Raw genomic sequence first — 24,300 nt, 5'->3', positions numbered from 1 at the left:
CGCAGATTCTCCCGTCTCATACCCACAAAAATCACTTCCTGGTTTGCTCATATAACTTTCTGTACCACCTAAACGATGTAAGCTCTGCTGCCACTTCATACCATGTATTAGTATTCAGCAATCTAACATCAGCTACTGTAACTTCCCTTATTTTCCTTTCTACGTCATGCCACTCCGCAGCTTGAAATCTGCCATTCTAATGAATTTCACGTACTTTATACCTTCCAAAATCTTCACATACTTAACACCTTCGTATTCTGCCACTATCTAGGGGCTGTTTTCTCATCAGGAAGTAAGAAGACTTTCCTGTTGCTCGGCCACTTTGTTCCCCATGGCAAAAGCAAAAAATGAAAATGAAAAACACATAAAAATGAAAAAAGAAAACAGTACTAAAAAAAACTTCTAAAAATGAGTATATAAAACTCTAAGAAAAACCCAAAACGATAAGAAAAACCGTCAAAAACTTAGTTCACAACCAAAAACTCAAAACTTTGATACAATAGTAAAGAAAAAAACTTTTTTCAAAAATATATATATATAAAAAATAAAAAGGTAAAGAGATTGAAGATTGAGGAAAACTTAATTAAAAAAACTTTAAAATGCCGCAAAAAGAAAAAAGACCCCCTAAGAGAGTTAAAAAAATTAAAAATGAAAACGGCTGTCAGTCAGAGACACACTTCCTCTTAGATATCACGTATGCCATTGCAATAATATCAAATGTCACTAAAATCACGTTTCTGAAAACACTTATGTCACATCAAAAATGATAGATACAACTTAAATTTCACTTCTTCACAAAAAAAAACTACACATACCCAGCACTGCAGCTGAAAACAGTCCGGAAAAAAAATGTGACAGTTTGATTTACAATGCATATCTCTCTGCTAAACAGCACGGAGAAAGAGGAAGTTCGGACAAGAGAACTATTTCTGCTTCTTAAAGCGGCAATAGTACATGACACAAACAGACAGATATATTTCTATCACACCATGATGACCTTCAAACTTCAGACACACAGACAGATGGCTTCCATTCAGGACTTGGGAAAGAGGGGTAACTAATGCTGTTCTCTACACATGGACAATCCGTTCGTAACTATTTTCATCTGTTTTATGTTTTTGCTGCAAAGTGATTTTTCTATGGACAATCAATAAATCACTATACTTTTTATGTGAATATGATGACATTTTTCTTTTAAGAATAACGCACCTGGTTAAGTCCTGATTTAAATGAATGTGCAGAATAAGCATATTTAACAGATCACACACCACCCAGATGACAGACATTCCTTGAGACACCGGAAGATCAGAAATGAAATCCATGGAAATGTGTGTCCAAGGCCTCTTCGGGACGGGCAAGGGCAAAAGCAACCCGCTAGCACGAGAACAACAAGGCTTAGCCCGAGCACAAGTCCCACAGGACTGCACAAATGACCGCACATCCCGTGACAAGGAAGGCCACCAAAAGGACCTAGCCACCAAATCTCGGGTACCAAAAATTCCCGGATGCCCTGCCAACACCGAGGAATGAACCTCGGAAATAACTCTGCTGGTCCACTTATCAGGAACAGTCTGTCGGGTGGACAAGAGTCAGGTCTACCAGCCTGAAATCTCTGCAACACATGTCGCAAATCAGGAGATATGGCCGACACGATTACTCCCTCTTTAAGAATACCAGCTGGCTCCGAGACTCCAGGAGAGTCAGGCACAAAGCTCCTAGAAAGAGCATCAGCCTTAACATTCTTCGAACCAGGCAGGTACGAGACCACAAAGTCAAAACGAGAGAAAAACAATGACCAACGAGCCTGTCTAGGATTCAGGCGCTTAGCAGACTCGAGATACATCAGATTTTTATGATCAGTCAAGACCACCACACGATGCTTAGCACCCTCGAGCCAATGACGCCACTCCTCAAATGCCCACTTCATGGCCAACAACTCCCGATTACCAACATCATAGTTCCGCTCAGCAGGCGAAAACTTCCTAGAGAAAAAAGCACATGGTCTCATCACAGAGCAACCAGAGCCTCTCTGCGACAAAACAGCCCCAGCACCGATCTCAGAAGCATCCACTTCAACCTGAAAGGGAAGTGAGACATCAGGCTGGCACAAAACAGGCGCCGAAGTAAACCGGCGCTTCAGCTCCTGGAAGGCCTCCACGGCTGCAGGAGCCCAGTTAGTCACATCAGAACCTTTCTTGGTCATATCCGTCAAAGGTTTAACAACACTAGAAAAATTAGCGATAAAGCGACGGTAGAAATTAGCAAACCCCAAGAACTTCTGAAGACTCTTAACAGACGTGGGTTGAGTCCAATCATGAATAGCTCGGACCTTGACTGGGTCCATCTCCACAGCAGAAGGGGAGAAAATAAAACCCAAAAAGGAAACCTTCTGCACTCCAAAGAGACACTTTGAGCCCTTCACAAACAAAGCATTATCACGCAAAACCTGAAACACCATCCTGACCTGCTTTACATGAGAATCCCAATCATCCGAGAAAACTAGAATATCATCCAGATACACAATCAAAAATTTATCTAGATACTTCCGGAAGATGTCATGCATAAAGGACTGAAACACTGAAGGAGCATTAGAGAGCCCAAAGGGCATCACCAAGTACTCAAAATGACCTTCGGGCGTATTAAATGCAGTTTTCTATTCATCTCCCTGCCTAATGCGCACAAGGTTGTACGCACCACGAAGATCTATCTTGGTGAACCACTTGGCACCTTTAATCCGGGCAAACAAGTCTGACAACAGAGGCAAAGGATACTGAAATTTAACAGTGATTTTATTCAGAAGCCGATAGTCTATACAAGGTCTCAAAGACCCGTCTTTCTTGGCCACAAAAAAGAATTCCGCACCAAGAGGGGAAGAGGATGGACGGATATGCCCCTTCTCCAAAGACTCCTTGACATAAGAACGCATCGCGGCATGCTCGGGTACAGACAAATTAAATAATCGTCCCTTAGGAAATTTACTGCCAGGAATCAAATCTATAGCGCAGTCACAGTCCCTATGAGGAGGAAGGGCACTGGACCTGGACTCACTGAATACATCCTGAAAATCAGACAAATACTCAGGAACTTCCGAAGGAGTAGAAGTAGCAATAGACACCGACGGAGAATCGCAATGAATTCCCTGACAACCCCAACTCGACACCGACATAGCCTTCCAATCCAAGACTGGATTATGGGTCTGTAACCATGGCAGACCTAAAACGACCAAATCATTCATTTTATGCAGAACAAGAAAATGAATCACCTCCCGATGTTCAGGAGTCATGCACATGGTCACTTGTGTCCAATACTGCGGTTTATTTTCCGCCTATGGCGTAGCATCAATTCCTCTGAGAGGAATAGGAACTTTTAAAGGCTCCAGGACAAAACCACAGCGCTTGGCAAAGGACAAGTCCATAAGACTCAGGGCAGCACCTGAATCCACAAATGCCATAACAGGGTAGGAAGACAATGAACAAATTAAAGTCACAGACAAAATAAATTTAGGCTGCAAATTACCAATGGAGACAGGACTGACAACCTTGGTTAGGCGTTTAGAGCATGCTGAGATAACATGTGTAGAATTACCACAGTAAAAACACAGCCCATTCTGTCGTCTATGATTTTGTCGTTCGGTTCTAGTCAGGATTCTATCACATTGCATTGAGACAGGTGTCCGTTCAGACAACACCGCGAGAGGATTATCGGATTTGCGCTCCCGCAAACGCCGATCAATCTGAATAGCCAGTGCCATAGAATCAGTCAGACTTGTAGGAATGGGAAAGCCCACCATCACATTCTTAATGGCTTCAGAAAGGCCATTTCTGAAATTTGCGGCCAGAGCACATTCATTCCATTGAGTAAGCACGGACCATTTCCGAAATTTTTGGCAGTACACCTCAGCTTCATCCTTGCCCTGAGAGATGGCCAGTAGGGCTTTTTCTGCCTGAATTTCAAGATTAGGCTCCTCATAAAGCAATCCGAGCGCCAGAAAAAAACGCATCAACATCCGCCAATGCCGGATCTCCTGGCGCTAACGAGAAAGCCCAATCCTGAGGGTCGCCACGCAAAAAGGAGATAACAATTTTGACTTGCTGAGCTGAGTCTCCAGACGAACGAGGTTTCAAAGATAGAAACAATTTACAATTATTCCTAAAATTCCTAAATTTAAATCGATCTCCAGAGAATAGCTCAGGAATAGGTATCTTAGGCTCAGACATAGGACTGCTAACAACAAAATCCTGAATGCCCTGCACTCGTGCAGCAAGCTGATCCACACTAGTAATCAAGGTCTGAACATTCATGTCTGCAGCAAAGCTTCAAGCCACTCAGAGAAAAAGGGGAAGGAAGAAAAAGAAGAAAAAAAAAAAACTCAGAACTTCTTTTCTTTTAATCCCGCTTCTGCAATGCATTAAGTATTCACTTGGCCTGGCATAAATGTTATGATCCCAATGGCAGAGGATCTCAGAGATTACAGCAAAGTCTGCAAACATAAATACCCGCTCATAGGGAAGTGGTAACTAGGCTGGCCATATACCTGATCCTAGCACAAGCAACTAACAGTAGCCGGGGAACGTGCCTACGTTGATTCTAGACGTCTCGCGCCAGCCGGAGAACTAACTAACCCTGTCAGGGAAAATAAGACCTCTCTTGCCTCCAGAGAAAAGACCCCCAAAGTTATAATACAAGCCCCCAACAAATAATAACGGTGAGGTAAGAAGAAAAGACAATCCAAGTGCCAAACCACTAGTGACCACAAGAGGGAGCCAAGAAGTATAGTTCACAACACCACCCATCGTTATATGAGCCAAAGTGGACTTCATGAGAGGTGACCAAGGAGGACACCATTGTTGAAACAAAATCGTAAAAAAGCCAGACTGGAATTTGCCAAACTACATGTTGACAAGCCACAAAGCTTCTGGGAGAATGTCCTATGGACAGATGAGACAAAAATTTAACTTTTTGTCATTGCACATCAGCTCTATATTCACAGACAGAAAAATGAAGCATATCAAGAAAAGAACACTGTCCCTACTGTGAAACATGGAGGAGGCTCTGTTATGTTCTGGGGCTGCTTTGCTGCATCTGTCACATGGTGTCTAGAATCTGTGCAGGGTACAATGAAATCTCAAGACTATCAAGGGATTGTAGAGAGAAATGTGCTGCCCAGTGTCAGAAAGCTTGGTCTCAGTCGCAGGTCATGGGTCTTCCAACAGGATAATGACCCAAAACACACAGCTAAAAGCACCCGAGAATGGCTCAGAGGAAAACATTGGACTATTCTGAAGTGGCCTTCTATGAGCCCTGACCTAAAGAGCTGAAACCTAATGTATGGAAAAGGCAACCTTCAAACACGAGACAACTGGAGCAGTTTGCTCTTGAGGAGCGGCCAAAATCCCTGTCGAGAGGAGCAGAAGTCTCATTGACAGTTACAGGAACCGCTTGATCGCAGTGGTTGCCTCAAAAGGTTGTGCAGCAAAATATTAAGTTAAGAGTGCCGTCATTTCTGTCCAGGCCGATTTCATGAGTTTTATTTTTATTTTTTTCATTGTGTGGAAGCATGGTTGAAAAGCACTGTCTGACTTTCATTTGTTCATTTTCATAGATTTTTTATTTATTATTACTTTTGTCAGATTCAGGTTATTTCTGTGACCACTGTGGGTTTTTCTGTCATTAAACGAGTGGCACCAACAGTTTTGACCACGTGTTTATACACCCCATGCCTGTTATCAATTCTTTTTACCTTGGTCTTTCTTCTATTACCCCAGTTTTGATTTTAGGTCTCCAATCCCCCTGCACACAGCTCCCCTTTTTTGTTGCCTGGCTGCGGCCGACCCCCCACTCTGTCCAGTCTCCCGGGGGCTGCGCATGTGCCCTGTGACTCCCACATCTCACACGCCACCATGCTGTCACTAGACTCGGGTGAGGTCAGGTGCCCAGCTATTGTGGAGATACCTGGATGCACTGACTACTGGGAGGCATTAGCTTCATATATGTACAGGTGATGCTAGTCTATGCTCACAGGAAACACGCGGCTGGAGTGCTGGGGACCCACATGTTGTAACTTTTGTTTTTGTGCACCAATAAAGTTTTTCTAACACTATTCTTATTTCTAGCTGCTTTCCTTCTCCTTGTCTTTGCATTTCACTTTTACTACTGGATGTAGCAACTTATAGTAGAATGCTATATTATTGGGGTATAAAATTACACGAGGCAGTACAGGGCAGAGCCACTGGGGGCAGCAGAGGATGGAGGTGTCAGTACAAGAGGATAGAGGAAGCAGTACAGGGCAGCGCCACTGGGGGCAGCAGAGGATTGAAGTGTCAGTACAGGGCAGCGCCACTGGGGGCAGCAGAGGATGGAGGTGTCAGTACAAGAGGATAGAGGAAGCAGTACAGGGCAGCGCCACTGGGGGCAGCAGAGGATTGAAGTGTCAGTACAGGGCAGCGCCACTGGGGGCAGCAGAGGATTGAGGAGGCAGTACAGGGCAGCGCCACTGGGGGCAGCAGAGGATGGAGGAGGCAGTACAGGGCAGCGCCACTGGGGGCAGCAGAGGACGAAGAGGAAGTCTCCGACTCTCCGTAGCATACGTTTCCATGGTGAAGGGACGGCAGTTAGCCGGAAGTACGTCATGGCGTCATCCTGTCAGTGAGCGGCGATCTTGAAAAGCTTCAGTGCGCAGGTGGGTGCCGGTCCGGTGTGTCTGTCTGCCTGCGCCCCTCGCCCGTTGTGTATTCTCAGGGGGATAATGGCCGCTCCGGAGGAGGCCTGGGAGACGCTGGACGCGGAGTTTGACCATTACCTGGTGGACATGAAGCCGCACGTCCTGAAGCTTCCGCAGAGGCTGGGTAAGAGGCGGCAGGTCACCTGACTGCCCCCCGGCGCCTCATACACGGGCTGTGTCCGCTCCTTTACCTCCATAACTGGGGATTGTGGACCCTCACTCTGATGCTCCATACACTTTGCCTACAGCAGCACGAGACCCGGTGACTCTGAGAGCGGTGACATCAGTAACGTCCCCGCTCTTCACATATTCCGGGTCTTGCACTGAGCTCGGCGACTGTGAAGAGCGGTATTGTTACTACCGTCACCGCTCTTCAGAGTCGCTGGGTCTCACCAGGTCTGGGCTAGTAGTGGGGTGTCTGATAGACACCTCTCCATTACTTACACCAGGGATTGATAGCAGCTGACATTACGCAGCTGACATCAACCCTAAAAGTCATTACACATACCAGAATTAAATGCTCTGGCCGCTGGGAAAAGCAGTAGAGTTAGCGCTATTCCCAGGCGTCGGGTGCTAACTACTACTGTCATCATCCTTGCCTGGTCTCCCTGCGAAGCATTTCTGCTGTATTTACATGCACTGATCTCAGGCTGCTAAACGAGTGATCGACAATAGTGAAGTCGTTCGCTTGTTTCCCGGCCTCTTTACACCAACTGAGAAAGAATGAAGGGAACAGAACAATCACAATTAGATCAATCTGTCCCCATACAGTATCATGTTATCAGCAGCACATCTACAGTTTACACCGGCGATGTGCTGCTGAGAACAAGGATTTCTGTTCCCACATAAACAATCCAAACACTCGATGAATAGGCCGCATTTTGCTTGTTTAGTATAATACACCCCATAGTCCTCCATATATTATAATGTGCACCTCAGTCCTCCATATGGTATAATAGTCCTCCAAATAGTATAATACACTCCCCATAGTCCTCCAAATAGTATAATACACTCCTCATAGTGCTCCATATAGTATAATGCCCCGCCATTGTCATCCATGTATTTCAATTCACTTCCCATAGTATAATGCACCCCATAGTTCTTCATATAGTATAATGTATTCCCCATAGTCCTCAATACAGTATAATGCAGCCCACATACAGTATAATGATGCCCCCCACAGAATATATTGTATCCCCCTGAGTATAATGTAACCCCCCAGAGAATATAATGCAGCCCCTCCATAGAATATAATACAGCACCCCATAGAATGTAATACAGCCCTCCCCCGTAGAATGTGATGCAGCGCAGCCCTCCCCCGTAGAATGTGATGCAGCGCAGCCCTCCCCCGTAGAATGTGATGCAGCGCAGCCCTCCCCCGTAGAATGTGATGCAGCGCAGCCCTCCCCCGTAGAATGTGATGCAGCGCAGCCCTCCCCCGTAGAATGTGATGCAGCGCAGCCCTCCCCCGTAGAATGTGATGCAGCGCAGCCCTCCCCCGTAGAATGTGATGCAGCGCAGCCCTCCCCCGTAGAATGTGATGCAGCGCAGCCCTCCCCCGTAGAATGTGATGCAGCGCAGCCCTCCCCCGTAGAATGTGATGCAGCGCAGCCCCCCCCCCCCCCCCGTGGAATGTGATGCAGCGCAGCCCCCCCAATAGCCCCACAATCCAGTTATCACTCGGTGATACATTAAAAAAAAACACTCACCTCTCCTCGTGCTCTGCGCTGCTCCTAGCTCCGGTCTCAGCAGCTGCAGTCTGCCCGCCCGACACACAGCAGGTGCGCAATGAATGACGTCAGAGGCAGAGCGGGGAATGATGGGAGAAGGAGCGTCAGCAGACGCTCTCTCCTCCTTCATTGCATTCAACTGTACCGGTGTCATAGACGCTGGTATAGTTCAATGTGGCGGCGTTGGCGGGGGGCTTAGTCGGCGGGGGGGATTGAGTCGGCGCTGGCGAGCGGCCCACGACTGCCACCGGCCCTTCTGGCATTTGCCAGAACTGCCCGATGGCCAGTCTGGCCCTGCTGCAGGACCACCAGCAGGGGGCAGACTGCTCCTGTATAATCTCCCAGCACAGCCATCCCTATGATCCCTACTGGCGCCATCCCATAATCTCCCTCCTTTCAGATCGCCAGCGATGCGCCTTATGGATAAAAAAGCTGTGCGACCCGTCAGGAGCAGGAAGCGGCGTTACTGGAAGGAAGAACCGGAACCTGTACGCCAAGCTCCTCCTCCACATGCTGAAACGGGGGGTCCTGGAGGGGCCCTTCACCCACAGACCAGAGGATGGCACGCTGAAGACCCTGCCCACATACATGGTACGGACGCTGTACTGTGTGTATGGTGTATACAGGATTCATAGAACCGCCCTGTACTGTGTGTATGGTGTATACAGGATACATAGAACCGCCCGGTACTGTGTGTATGATGTATACAGGATACATAGAACCGTCCTGTACTGTGTGTATGGTGTATACAGGATACATAGAACCGCCCGGTACTGTGTGTATGATGTATACAGGATACATTGAACCGTCCTGTACTGTGTGTATGGTGTATACAGGATATAACCGTCCTGTACTGTGTGTATGGTGTATACAGGATACATAGAACCGCCCGGTACTGTGTGTATGATGTATTCAGGATACATAGAACCATCCTGTACTGTGTGTATGGTGTATACAGGATATAACCACCCTGTACTGTGTGTATGGTGTATACAGGATACATAGAACCGCCCTGTACTGTGTGTATGGTGTATACAGGATACATAGAACCGCCCTGTACTGTGTGTATGGTGTATACAGGATACATAGAACCGTCCTGTACTGTGTGTATGGTGTATACAGGATACATAGAACCGCCCGGTACTGTGTGTATGATGTATTCAGGATACATAGAACCATCCTGTACTGTGTGTATGGTGTATACAGGATATAACCACCCTGTACTGTGTGTATGGTGTATACAGGATACATAGAACCGTCCTGTACTGTGTGTATGGTGTATACAGGATATAACCACCCTGTACTGTGTGTATGGTGTATACAGGATACATAGAACCGCCCTGTACTGTGTGTATGGTGTATACAGGATACATAGAACCGCCCTGTACTGTGTGTATGGTGTATACAGGATACATAGAACCGTCCTGTACTGTGTGTATGGTGTATACAGGATACATAGAACCGCCCGGTACTGTGTGTATGATGTATACAGGATACATAGAACCGCCCTGTACTGTGTGTATGGTGTATACAGGATACATAGAACCGTCCTGTACTGTGTGTATGGTGTATACAGGATACATAGAACCGCCCTGTACTGTGTGTATGGTGTATACAGGATACATAGAACCGTCCTGTACTGTGTGTATGGTGTATACAGGATACATAGAACCGCCCGGTACTGTGTGTATGATGTATACAGGATACATTGAACCGTCCTGTACTGTGTGTATGGTGTATACAGGATATAACCGTCCTGTACTGTGTGTATGGTGTATACAGGATACATAGAACCGCCCGGTACTGTGTGTATGATGTATTCAGGATACATAGAACCATCCTGTACTGTGTGTATGGTGTATACAGGATATAACCACCCTGTACTGTGTGTATGGTGTATACAGGATACATAGAACCGCCCTGTACTGTGTGTATGGTGTATACAGGATACATAGAACCGCCCTGTACTGTGTGTATGGTGTATACAGGATACATAGAACCGTCCTGTACTGTGTGTATGGTGTATACAGGATACATAGAACCGCCCGGTACTGTGTGTATGATGTATTCAGGATACATAGAACCATCCTGTACTGTGTGTATGGTGTATACAGGATATAACCACCCTGTACTGTGTGTATGGTGTATACAGGATACATAGAACCGTCCTGTACTGTGTGTATTGTGTATTCAGGATACATTGAACCGTCCTGTACTGTGTGTATGGTGTATACAGGATATAACCACCCTGTACTGTGTGTATGGTGTATACAGGATATAACCGCCCTGTACTGTGTGTATGGTGTATACAGGATACATAGAACCACCCTGTACTGTGTGTATGGTGTATACAGGATACATAGAACCGCCCTGTACTGTGTGTATGGTGTATACAGGATACATAGAACCGCCCTGTACTGTGTGTATGGTGTATACAGGATACATAGAACCGCCCTGTACTGTGTGTATGGTGTATACAGGATACATAGAACCGTCCTGTACTGTGTGTATGGTGTATACAGGATACATAGAACCGCCCGGTACTGTGTGTATGATGTATACAGGATACATAGAACCGCCCTGTACTGTGTGTATGGTGTATACAGGATACATAGAACCGTCCTGTACTGTGTGTATGGTGTATACAGGATACATAGAACCGCCCTGTACTGTGTGTATGGTGTATACAGGATACATAGAACCGTCCTGTACTGTGTGTATGGTGTATACAGGATACATAGAACCGCCCGGTACTGTGTGTATGATGTATACAGGATACATTGAACCGTCCTGTACTGTGTGTATGGTGTATACAGGATATAACCGTCCTGTACTGTGTGTATGGTGTATACAGGATACATAGAACCGCCCGGTACTGTGTGTATGATGTATTCAGGATACATAGAACCATCCTGTACTGTGTGTATGGTGTATACAGGATATAACCGTCCTGTACTGTGTGTATGGTGTATACAGGATACATAGAACCGCCTGGTACTGTGTGTATGATGTATTCAGGATACATAGAACCATCCTGTACTGTGTGTATGGTGTATACAGGATATAACCACCCTGTACTGTGTGTATGGTGTATACAGGATACATAGAACCGCCCTGTACTGTGTGTATGGTGTATACAGGATACATAGAACCGCCCTGTACTGTGTGTATGGTGTATACAGGATACATAGAACCGTCCTGTACTGTGTGTATGGTGTATACAGGATACATAGAACCGCCCGGTACTGTGTGTATGATGTATTCAGGATACATAGAACCATCCTGTACTGTGTGTATGGTGTATACAGGATATAACCGTCCTGTACTGTGTGTATGGTGTATACAGGATACATAGAACCGCCTGGTACTGTGTGTATGATGTATTCAGGATACATAGAACCATCCTGTACTGTGTGTATGGTGTATACAGGATATAACCACCCTGTACTGTGTGTATGGTGTATACAGGATACATAGAACCGCCCTGTACTGTGTATGGTGTATACAGGATATAACCGTCCTGTACTGTGTGTATGGTGTATACAGGATATAACCGTCCTGTACTGTGTGTATGGTGTATACAGGATACATAGAACCGCCCTGTATTGTGTATGGTGTATACAGGATACATAGAACCGCCCTGTACTGTGTGTATGGTGTATACAGGATATAACCGTCCTGTACTGTGTGTATGGTGTATACAGGATGCATAGAACCGTCCTGTACTGTGTGTATGGTGTATACAGGATATAACCGTCCTGTACTGTGTGTATGGTGTATACAGGATGCATAGAACCGTCCTGTACTGTGTGTATGGTGTATACAGGATGCATAGAACCGTCCTGTACTGTGTGTATGGTGTATACAGGATATAACCACCCTGTACTGTGTGTATGGTGTATACAGGATATAACCGCCCTGTACTGTGTGTATGGTGTATACAGGATACATAGAACCACCCTGTACTGTGTGTATGGTGTATACAGGATACATAGAACCACCCTGTACTGTGTGTATGGTGTATACAGGATACATAGAACCGCCCTGTACTGTGTATGGTGTATACAGGATATAACCGTCCTGTACTGTGTGTATGGTGTATACAGGATACATAGAACCGTCCTGTACTGTGTGTATGGTGTATACAGGATACATAGAACCGTCCTGTACTGTGTGTATGGTGTATACAGGATATAACTGTCCTGTACTGTGTGTATGGTGTATACAGGATGCATAGAACCGTCCTGTACTGTGTGTATGGTGTATACAGGATACATAGAACCGCCCTGTACTGTATCTTGGGTTTTCTTTACCTGCAGTCCATATACTTTGATGAGCCGCAGTCTCCGCGCTTTCACAGCGTCGGTTCTGGAGCGTTACCAGACTGGGTGCAGGGGGAGCTGGAGGCCAAAGCTGAGGAAGTCACAAGGGAGGAGTCTACATCTGTGACCTCACCGGACAGGTGAGTGACGTGGCCGCGGACATGGGGGTCCTGATGAGTGACGTGGCCATAATTTTCTGACCATTTTTGGAGTTGGTTATTCCATGTTCATGAGCCTATTATTGTCTGACCAAGATAGCACAGCTGCAGGGTAAAGCATGGTGGAGGGACGCGGCACAGCTGCAGGGTAAAGCATGGTGGAGGGAAGCAGCACAGCTGCAGGGTAAAGCATGATGGAGGGATGCGGCACAGCTGCATGGTAAAGCAAGGAGGAGGGATGTGGCACAGCTGCAGGGTAAAGCATGGTGGAGGGACGTGGCACAGCTGCAGGGTAAAGCATGGTGGAGGGTCGCGGCACAGCTGCAGGGTAGAACATGGTGGAGGGACGTGGCACAGCTGCAGGGTAAAGCATGGTGGAGGTACGAGGCACATCTGCATGGTAAAGCATGGTGGAGGGATGCGGCACAGCTGCAGGGTAGAACATGGTGGAGGAACATGGCACAGCTGCATGGTAAAGCATGGTGGAGGGACGCGGCACAGCTGCAGGGTAAAGCATGGTGGAGGGACGCGGCACAGCTGCAGGGTAAAGCATGGTGGAGGGACGCGGCACAGCTGCAGGGTAGAACATGGTGGAGGAACGTGGCACAGCTGCAGGGTAAAGCATGGTGGAGGAACGTGGCACAGCTGCATGGTGGAGGGATGCGGCACAGCTGTAGGGTAAAGCATGGTGGAGGGACGCGGCACAGCTGCAGAGTAGAACATGGTGGAGGGTGATGTGGTGTAGTTAGGACAGTTATGCTGAGCAGACGCAATGTGGACGCTGCTCCTGGAATATAAATTCAGTGGTTTTCTGTAAACTCCCCTTAGCGGTGGTCTCCTTTAAAACCCTTTCCTTAGTGGTGGTCTCCTGTAAGCCCCCTTCCCACACGGTGGTCTCTTCCGGTTGCTCCAGTTACGTTTGTCTCCGTTTTGCTTCCTTTCAGTGACTGGAGATGTTACAAGTGTAAGCAGTCTCATATAGGCTTCATTTTTGCAGATGATGAGAGTAGTGATGCATTGTGAGGCCCCGGGATGATGGGGAGTAGTGATGCATTGTGAGCCCCCGGGATGATGGGAGTAGTGATGCATTGTGAGCCCCCGGGATGATGGGGAGTAGTGATGCATTGTGAGCCCCCGGGATGATGGGAGTAGTGATGCATTGTGAGCCCCCGGGATGATGGGAGTAGTGATACTCTGTGTACTATCCTCAGCCGTCAATCATAATGTTGTTAGCCGGCATTAACCCCTGTGCTGCTGGAGCAGAGTTCATTGTCAGTGGTCTGCCTCTCGGGGGCGCCACACACTGGGGTGATGATCCCTTTTCCATCTTGAATGGATCCACAGATCTGCTGCTCACTGCATAATCGGGGCAGTATGTGGATTGCTGGTACTTGCGGTTCCCCCTCCCCTTGCTGCACTGACATGTGGAGTGGGCTCATAATGAAAGTACTGGGTCCACGCCGGACTCTGGCGCCCCCCACACCGGTCTCTCTGCTCCCTTCCCCCGTCGATCGTGTTCTGCCCCTGATGTCTCCTCCTTTTCCAGGCTCCAGTACTCGTACAGCCGGGCGCTGGCCATGAGGTCCCTGAGCCCCCCGCACCGCTCTGAGGAGGACTCCCAGGACGCTTCCCGCATCGTAAGACCCTTCACATTCTGACTATGGTGGCGACACTGCCTGGTACATGGTATCTGGCCATATGCTCAGGGACTACTCCCATCATTGTATGGGGCCTCTCAATAGATGAGCTCAGTCAGTGTGGAGGTTGCATTAGATCGTCAGCTCCTCGTCCCAGTATTAGTCAGCAGGGGGCACTACTACTCCCACCTGGAGCTATGTGTAACTGGTGGGGGGGACCACACTCGGCATTGTAGCTGAGTGTTTCTCTGCTCCTTGTCTTTCGGTTCTAGTGGGGTCGCGGTAAGAGGCTGGCGGCCAGTCGTGATGACAGCGACCTGGAGACCATCCTGACCAGCTGGAATCTCGGGGTAACAGCTTCACATTGGCGGCTCACCTACAGAGCTGTACTCCCTATTCTGCCGTTACATCATGTCTTATCCTCCAGTCACCTCCAGAGCTGCAGTCGCTATTCTGCTGTTACATCGTGTCTTATCTTCCAGTCACCTCCAGAGCTGTACTCGCTATTTTGCTGTTACTTTGTCTTATCCTTCAGTCACCTCCAGAGCTGCACTCGATATTCTGCTGTTACATCTTGTCTTATTCTCTAGTCACCCTCCAGAGCTGCACTCACTATTCTTCTGTTACATTGTGCCTTATTCTCTAGGCACCTCCAGAGCTGCACTTACTATTCTGTTGTTACATGGTCTTACCCTGCAGAGCTGGTGACTGGATAATAAGGCATGATGTGACTGCAGCTCTGGAGGTGACTGCAAACATAGTGACACAGGATCAGGCTTCTTTGCCCTTAGTGTTGGTCCCTTGGGGCTGGACACCATTTCCATCAGTTTCCTGTCTGTACACCTGCTTGCTGATTGTCTCCTTACATTTGCGTGTTGCTTTAATCTCCAGACTTGATGTCTCCTCTCTGGACAGCGGTTCTGGGGTACGTCTGGTGGGGTAGTAAGGGGGGGTCTTATAGGTTTATATATTTGTGGTTTTAATGAAAATGACGGCGAAAAAATGAGACAGCTACACGTCTGCAGAGAGGCAGGTGCGACGCTCTGCAGACCACCATGTGTGAGCACCAGACTGCAGTGATCAACTGGAGAGCAGGGATGCCCCTCCTTCTATCACAGATCGCAGTGGTTGTCAGTGCGTCATCGCTTTCCCCATCTCCAGTAATGATCTACAGCGCCAACTACAGCCTTCATGTAACACAGCAGTCGGGTATTTGGGGGATTGCACAGTAAGCAGTTGTCGCATCAGGAGCAGCAGTCAGTGGTGACCGAAGCGGCTCCTGTCACTGCTGCTCACAGTGCAGTCTCCCTATCCATGGTGGAGAGTGGCGCAGGGTCTGCAGCACAGTCTTGTCCTCATCATATCGTCAACGGAGTCTGTGACCAAAGTAACATCCTGTGTCTTATCCCTAGATAGAAAACCCAAGATACCTGCGGGAGAAGGCCCCACCGCTCACCCCGGTATGTGCACAATCCTCTCTGTGTCCGGAGAGCGGTGATGTTACTGCTGTATTATATTACTGATGATCTCTCTGCAGATCTCTCCAGACTCGCGACTCGGTAGAAGTGCTGATTTTGGGGATGAACGTTCCCTCTCCCGGTTACATAAGAAGGAGGTATAGTAAATTCTGTCCTGTGTTATTTGTTTGGTCTGTGCTCGTCAGTGTTTCTCTCCCCCCCCATGTCATACTTCTGTACTCCAAACCTCCCTTATGAAGACACAGCACTTAATTTTAATTATGCCAGATGTTTATAGTGGGTAAAGGCACTATGGCTCCATCAAGAGAAACATTGTAGAGAGGACCGTGATCCTTATGCTGGCATCATCTGAAAGAATACAGATCAGCTCCATTGACCATCAGTGAACCCATGAAGACTTTTGGGGAAACCAGATTGGGACCCTACTGTCACATGGCCCCATGGAGACGTTCGAAGAAACCAGGTTGGGACCCTCCAGTCACCTGGCCACGTGCCTCAATGGACTGTCAGCTTCCTAAGCTTGTCATTACTTCCTCTCTGTGAGTGCCTTCCAAAAGTGGGGTGTTACTATTGGGGGTAAATGGCCCTTGTCACGCTAATGTATAAAATCGCATATGATTCTTCCTTCTCCCTTGATATCACACACACGCTGTGGGCTCTGACACCTTCCCCTTTTCACTGCCTTCGCTATTCTAGGCACAATCCCTGTGGAACTTGAAACTTCAGTGGGGAGCCTTGAAACTCCTCTCTGCTCTTGTTCCCCTCCGTCGGAATGTTAACTAGCCATGCAAGTCTCTTTGTCTAAGTCCATGTGTTTGTTGAAAAGGGGGGAGATATTCAATAAACGATAACTCGCCGCCCGTGTATGATAGAAATATGCCAGAAACATATTCAGAACTTGTGTTACCAGAGCTTCACTGCGGCACTGGTCACTAATCTCAGGGACAAAGAGAACCAGAGAAATGGATTTCTCCTAAACAGAGTGGAATAGCGAGACTGAGTTTAGCGTCCTTAGAAAGCTAATTTTAATTTATGATGAATGATGGGTGTGCTATGACTTTGGTAGGTTTTCGAGCCCATTTAGGAATGTTAAAGTTTCTTACCAAAATGTGCACCCTGGCAGCTAAGGGAAGATGCAGGTAAACCAGCCCTTTAGTGATGTCACAAGCCTGCAAGTATAAGTCACTGCACTCGACCCAGCCCTCGTTCTTGCCTGGGACTTCACACTATCCGGACTCCCTGATGAACTGGAACATTTGGCTCTGCCCACCAGCATGGTTAGCTGAAATGATCTGAGCACCTGTGAGTGTTAATTTATGTTTTAATCCCTGTTTATTTTGTGATTGCCTTGTACATACTTTAAATTGTCTCATATTGTAAAACCTTTATATACCTTTTATAAACACTGCCTAATCTTTTATGGAGTAAAATATAAAACTACTAGCTTTTTTTTCTGTGTTGTGGGCTAGGCTGGTGAGCTGGCAGCGACGGAACGGGGTGTTATAAGCTATTGTCTGGCTGCGGCCTGAGCATTTATAATTCCCTCGCTGCAGTGTGCCTGCTAGCCAGTCCATAGTGAAGCGGCCCATCCGGCGACCAATTATCCTAGGTGTAGTTTCCTGACTGACCTGAGGGTAAAGGGGGGGCGCCGGAGAGCTGCAAGTTCTGAAGCAGAACTGGAAAGCGGGATATACATTAAATCCCTGCATTTCATGATATATTGTAGCAGCAGTGGGATAACTAAAATAAGCCCCTGTGGTAAATTGATAGGTCAATGTCCTTGTTTGTGTCTTCATCACATTGTAGCAGTGGTGGGATAACTAAAATAAGCCCCCTGCACCTGTGATAGCCGTGTGCTGGCCAAAGGTCACCCCCAATTCGAGACAGCCCTGGAAGTCTAGAAGTAGCATATGCTCTAATACCGGCGAGTCAGTGGAAGGCAGTCGGTGCAAATGATAGTTTCATCCTTCCACTTGCTCACCGGGATTAAAGCATCTGCGATTTCTGGGCTTTTAGGCTATGTGCAAACGTGGATTTGCTGCGGATGCGCAGCAGATTTTTCCGCGCAGAAACGCAGATCCGCCCTGTGATTTACAGTACAAAGTAAATCAATGTGAAAAAAAAAAAAAAAAGCTGTGCACATAGTGCGGAAAAATCAGTGCAGAATTGCGGCGGATTTAAAAGACGTGCATGTCACTACTTTTGTGCGGATCTGCAGCGTTTCTGCACCCCTCCATGATAGAAATCCGCAGTGGCAAAAACTAGAAAATGCGCATCAATTCCGCGGAAAATCCGCATAAAAACCGCTGCAAATCCGCAGCTGTGGATTCTGCCAGGAGATGCGGATTTTGTGCAGAAAATTCTCCACCGCATTTCCTACGTGTGCCCATAGCCTTTGGGCTAACTATCCCCACCATCGGCATCCCTCTTTTGGCAGGCACCCATAGAGATAAATTAACAAGCTTAGGAAGCTGACAGTCCGTTGAGGCACGTGGCCAAGTGACCGGAGGGTCAGAATCTGGTTTCTCCAAACGTCTCCATGGGGCCAGGTGACAGGTGGGTCACTGTCACGGATCCCCACTCCTTGGTGTCACTAATTTGTCACGTATCCGCTCTCACCACGGGTTGTGCCTGCAATGGTTAATCTATCTCCCCACTCTCGGTCCAGCATTCAACCTCTGTCCTATGCTATAATGGGAGCATAAATCACACACTGACCCAAGCCACACACCTGCTCATACACGCTGCCACCACTCATCAAACACACGGGCGATGAGTCCCGGGAATATTAATAATAATATTGTCTACCACTCATAAGGCTCACACACCTTAGGCTATTGATTCTTTTATAACATTCAAGGTTCAACTTGTTAAAGTTTTATGCTTTAAAACAAAAAGGTTCAGTGCTTACAATAAGAAAAAGGTATAGAAATATGATAAAAAGAAGACATACAACTTAAGCAAAACCGTATAAAATAACAGGAGAAAACTTACAGAAATCATCTAACTGGTAGTCGGCTTTCTGCTCCCTGAGGGGACGTGAATGAGTTGGTGGAACACATCAGCGTCGGCTGCCCTCACATGTGAACACGTTTCTCTGTATACAGGTCTAATTTATAGCTTATCATATTTTTATAACTTTTTCTTACTGTAAGCACTGAACCTTTTTTGTATTAAAGTATAAAACTTTACCAAGTTGAACCTTGAATGTTCTAAAAGAATCCATAGCCTAAAGTGTTTGAGCTTTGAGTGGTAGACATTATTACTATTAATATTTCCGGGACTAATCACCCGTGTATTCGGTGAGTGGTGGCAGCGTGTATGAGCGGGTGTGTGGCCTGGGTCGGTGTGTGATTTGTGCTCCCATTACAGCATAGGACAGAAGTTGAATGATGGACTGAGAGAGGGGAGATAGATTAACCCTTGCAGGCACAACCCAAGTCACGTGCTGAGAGCGGGCACGTGACGAATAAGTGACACCACGGAGAAGGCATCCGTGTCAGACGGTGTCTGAGAATACCAGTCCCCTGCAGCTCCCCGGGATCCATCGGGCTGAGTAATATCCCACCGCTGCCTCTAAGTGTAGAGACATGATGGGGTTGGTGGGTGCTCTAGTCCACTAGCTGAAACCGCATGGACCCTGGCTCGTCCCACTGACCGCCCGCTTCCCTTTCCTCTGGGCAGAATACCACTCTGATACCACAGGGTGAGTGTATTTGCTGGGACTGTTCTGTAGGTAGCGTTGATTTATGGCACAGTAACGTATTGCCATGCTGTTATCTTAGTAGTGTATTGCCCACAGGGGAAGAGAGGGCGGGCATTCAGTGGGATGAGCCCTGGTCCATGCTTTTGTTCTAAAGACAGCCACTGACCCACTGACTTTGTGTCTCCACATTCCCTATGTCATGTGTCGGTGACCCCCTATAACTTATGTTAGTTCGCCGCTGGTCAGGACATCTCCTGATCCTTCCTCTGTCTGACTTGGAAAATGGAAGGCTCGGCTGGACGCCCCGCATGTGGGCCCCTGTTTGGTGATGGGGCACCCCTGCCAGACGTTTGGCCCGGAAGGGTAAACATGATCGATTCCTTCAGCTGACAGGAATCGGAGCTCATAATGAGGAAACGCAAAACTAAGTGTCTGAATTATAATCTCGGCCGGGATCCTCTGTCAGGTCCATATCTGACCTCTGTCGGGTCCATATCTGACCTCGGCCGGGATCCTCTGTCGGTTCCGGATCTTCCCTTGGCCGGGATCCTCTGTCGGAATCTGGCCTTATTCACTGATGTTGTTGTTTTTACTGTATTCTGTAGATGGATATGAAGATAAAGGGGATGGAGGCGAAATTTCACGAGGAGAAGCTGAAGATGCAGCAGAAGCACGACGCCGACGTCCAGAAGGTGAGTGGCGGATGGGCTGCTACTGTGTCCCAAGCCGGTGATAGATTTGAGTGTCATCTCCTCCGCTATTATCCCCGGTTGGCCCTCCAGTCTCTGCCGAGGAAACACCGGGAACTTCAAAAGCCTGACTGGCAGATAGGAATGTCTGGTCACCTCTCAGAAGCTTCAGAGGCTGAAGGTGAATCTTCTGTAATCGGAAAAACTCTGACCCATACCTACGGAGAGTCGTGTGACCGGGGAGACAAACAGATCACACAACCCACATACCCGTGTAATTATGGCTGCCTGTAACAAAATCACAGGAAGAAGTCTGAGATTCATACCCCAGAGCTGCACTCACTATTCTGCTGGTGCAGTCACTGTGTACATACATTACATTACTGATCCTGTGTTACATCCTGTATTATACCCCAGAGCTGCACTCACTATTCTGCTGGTGCAGTCACTGTGTACATACATTACATTACTGATCCTGAGTTACATCCTATATTATACCCCAGAGCTGCACTCACTATTCTTGTGCACATGCTCCCTTTACACTTGTAAACTTGTGCAGTTTCTTCCTCTTTCATTAAGATGATGGGAGATGTCAGCTGAGTTGTGATTACAGCTCTGCGGCATGTTTTATGTAGAGTCATGGGGTCCACCTGATCTGTTCAGGTCCTGAGCCCCTGGTGTCGCCCCCTGCTGGACACTGCATTGATTTGTGTTGTGTGTTTTGTTTGTTTTTTTTTCTTCTCAGATTCTGGAAAGAAAGAACAATGAGATAGAAGAAATGAAGAGCCTGTATAGAAGGAAGCAGACGGAGGCCGAGGAGGAGGCTAGGAAGCTGGAGAAGAAAGGTGAGGCTGCTCAGCGACTACAACCCTCATGGTGGAGGAGCTCTGCTGATGTGTCCTCCCTGTGCGCAGTGCAGACCGTCCTGCGAGAGTCACAGCTCATCCGCGAGACCAAAGAGGCGCAGATCCAGGAGCTAAGGAAGCTGTGCGAGGAGAGCGCCGACAGTCTGCGGCTGCAGTGGGAGAAGAAGGTGAGATGTAAGAGGTGCTGCAACAGCTGTGGTATGTGAGGAGAGTGCCGACAGCTTGCAGCTGCAGTGGTAGAAGCAGAGCGGGATGTAAGATGCGCTGCAGCAGCTGTGTCCTCTCCCTCACAGCTGCACTCCGCGGTGGCAGACATGGAGCAGGAGAAGTTTGACCTACAGAAGCGACACACTGAGAACATCCAGGAGCTGCTGGACGACACCAATGCGCGGCTGCTGAAGATGGAGGGCGACTACGTGTCCCAGACCACGGCCACAGTGAGTGCCCCCGGGATCAGCTGGGAGTAGGGTCCGGGGGTCCCTGCGCTTCACACATGTAGAGACCACCGTGACTGGGCTCCTCCTGCTCCATGAATAGGATGCCAGACCTGCAGTGAAGACTTACCGCCATCAACGGGGCCCCCTGATGTTCTGCGGGTGCTAGCACTAGGTGGGGGGCTCACTAGATGGGGGTGCAACGGAGTCTACCGTGCTGGAGTACCTCTTTCAGTACCATCCCGTGGGTCAGGAGGTCCACTCTGCTTTGGCTGGAGTCTGAATGAAGGACGCTGACTGGAATGGCTTCATTACATGGGCACATATAAAAGATCACTGCTTCTCCACGTAGTTCCAGTCTGACAACACTTTACTCACAGGACACAGAATATATCACACAGATACAGAGGGTGGGCCAATGGAAAAGCGGCAGGCCAGACATGCATTACAATAGCCGCAGGTGGCCGGAGCCTGCCGATATTTACTGTGGGAATTACAAAGGTGGGGGAGGTCAGAAGGGGGATATCTTGTCCCCTCTGCCCAGGGGCGCAGCCTTTGGGCTGATGTTTTAGGGACATACATCTCACATGGAACCTATTATACATACATATAACTGCACAACATATTCTAGGTTCCGTAACAGGGGGGCTCCCTGGCAGCGCAGAGTCGGCAGGTGGGCTGATGTCTGCCTGCGTTTCTCCCCCAGGCACAGACCGTGCAGGAGCTGGAAGCTCGCGTGCAGCAGCTGACTGTGGAGGCTGAGAGTAGTAGTCTGCAGCATCAGAAGTTGTCCCAGGAGAAGGCCGAGCTGGAGGCTTCCTGGCAGGAGGCGCGCGCAGAGGTCCAGCAGCTGAGCACACGGTGCGTACATGGCTCTGCTACATCCGCCGCCTCTATCACTCAGCTCTGCTTCATCTGTTCTTGTGTCTGCAGCCTGAGCGCCGCACAGAAGGAGCGAGATCGGCAGAGCTGCGACCACGAGCATCGGCTGCAGCAGCTGCTCAGCAAGCACCAGTCCGACGTGGACTACATCACCCAGCAGAGCGCGCTGGCTGCAGCCAAGGTGTGTGCGGGGGAGGGCAGGCGCGAGTGTACGGTCGTCGCTGCCCCCGGTCTCACTGCCCCCCAGTCGTCTCACTGCCCCCCCCGGTCTAACCACAGGCTTCCGCGCTGATAGAGGAGCTGGAGCAGTCCCTGGCACGGAGCAAACAGCAAGGACAAGAGCGTGAGCACCAGCTGCAGCAGGACATGCGGGTGCGTCCTCCTCCCCGATACGGTGGACTACAACTCCCAGCATCCCGCTTATATGGAGTCTCCTCTCTTACAGGAGCAAGAAAGTAAAGTCCAGAAGGAGAAACTGCAGATGGAGCATCAGTGGGAGAGAAAGGTGAGAGGATGCTGAGGGTGGTAGTACTGGTGCTGCGCCGCCCAAGGCTCTGCTGCACGGCGGAGCTCACTCAGCGCGGAGCAGGGTGTAGGGTCACCAGCCGCCTGACTGAATGGTTCAGCACGGAGGACCTCCACAGAGGTGCCACGTTCCTCCCTCCCCTAGTATGACTGCTGGCAGGTCCAGACCCGTCACATAATCAGGAGGTGTTCTCCATGTGCGTGGTCCTCAGACTTACTGCTTCATAGCAGACCCCTCACATCCCGAGCTGCATTTTGTGCCCCGCTCACATCCCGAGCTGCATCCTGTGCCCCGCTCACATCCTTAGCTGCATCCTGTACCCCGCTCACATCCCGGGCTGCATCCTGTGCCCCGCTCACATCCCGGGCTGCATCCTGTGCCCCATCCTGTGCCCCTCTCACATCCCGGGCTGCATCCTGTGCCCCTCTCACATCCCGGGCTGCATCCTGTGCCCCTCTCACATCCCGGGCTGCATCCTGTGCCCCGCTCACATCCCGGGCTGCATCCTGTGCCCCGCTCACATCCCGGGCTGCATCCTGTGCCCCGCTCACATCCCGGGCTGCATCCTGTGCCCCGCTCACATCCCGGGCTGCATCCTGTGCCCCGCTCACATCCCGGGCTGCATCCTGTGCCCCGCTCACATCCCGGGCTGCATCCTGTGCCCCGCTCACATCCCGGGCTGCATCCTGTGCCCCGCTCACATCCCGGGCTGCATCCTGTGCCCCGCTCACATCCCGGGCTGCATCCTGTGCCCCGCTCACATCCCGGGCTGCATCCTGTGCCTGTGCTCCGCTCATATTCCCGAGCTGCATCGTCAGTTTCGTCCTTTCCTCCTTCAGGTTCATAATCTTCAGAAAAAATTTGAGGAAGAAAATGAGAAAAGCGTCCGGCAGCTGAGCAAGATGAGCGACCTGCTGCGGTGAGTGTGCTGGGAGGGACGGCGCCCTCTGCTGGCACCGCTGATCTTCCCCTGCCCTCTGTGTAGATTTCACACAAAAATGCAAAAATGGTCTGGACGCAATTTTTGCCCCAGAATTGTGGGTAACACCTTTATTTCCAGCCTGTGATGCTTGCTCACACTCACCTGTGGCAAGTAACAGGTGTGGGCAATATGGAAATCACCCCTCAGTCGCTAGAAGGGAAGACGTTGC

General features: G+C 48.9%; 1 protein-coding gene across 10 annotated transcripts in view; it reads left to right on the top strand.

Annotated features, from left to right (window-relative positions):
* Window positions 1-6,647: 6,647 nt before the first annotated feature.
* The window catches only part of CEP112 (centrosomal protein 112), a 41,665-nt gene continuing 24,012 nt past the window's right edge, over window positions 6,648-24,300 (top strand). For 3 of the 10 annotated variants that reach the window (XM_077254676.1, XM_077254677.1, XM_077254678.1), the window contains exons 1-16: window positions 6,649-6,845; window positions 8,852-9,042; window positions 12,771-12,913; window positions 14,478-14,568; window positions 14,841-14,918; window positions 15,981-16,028; window positions 16,106-16,183; window positions 20,358-20,444; window positions 21,187-21,286; window positions 21,356-21,474; window positions 21,601-21,744; window positions 22,448-22,602; window positions 22,675-22,804; window positions 22,903-22,995; window positions 23,069-23,128; window positions 23,989-24,068. In XM_077254676.1, coding sequence (XP_077110791.1) covers window positions 6,746-6,845; window positions 8,852-9,042; window positions 12,771-12,913; window positions 14,478-14,568; window positions 14,841-14,918; window positions 15,981-16,028; window positions 16,106-16,183; window positions 20,358-20,444; window positions 21,187-21,286; window positions 21,356-21,474; window positions 21,601-21,744; window positions 22,448-22,602; window positions 22,675-22,804; window positions 22,903-22,995; window positions 23,069-23,128; window positions 23,989-24,068 — 1,697 coding nt within the window. In that variant the 5' untranslated portion in view covers window positions 6,649-6,745. Of the gene's footprint in view, window positions 6,846-8,851; window positions 9,043-12,770; window positions 12,914-14,477; window positions 14,569-14,840; window positions 14,919-15,980; window positions 16,029-16,105; window positions 16,184-20,357; window positions 20,445-21,186; window positions 21,287-21,355; window positions 21,475-21,600; window positions 21,745-22,447; window positions 22,603-22,674; window positions 22,805-22,902; window positions 22,996-23,068; window positions 23,129-23,988; window positions 24,069-24,300 lie in introns of all 10 variants that reach the window. The other 7 variants (XM_077254681.1, XM_077254683.1, XM_077254680.1 and 4 more) reach the window with 5 other exon arrangements.

This window comes from Ranitomeya variabilis, chromosome 4, assembly GCF_051348905.1.
Source record: "Ranitomeya variabilis isolate aRanVar5 chromosome 4, aRanVar5.hap1, whole genome shotgun sequence".
Lineage (NCBI taxonomy): Eukaryota > Metazoa > Chordata > Amphibia > Anura > Dendrobatidae > Ranitomeya > Ranitomeya variabilis.
Note: the sequence above shows the minus strand (reverse complement) of the source record. Positions and strands in the feature narration are given on the sequence as shown.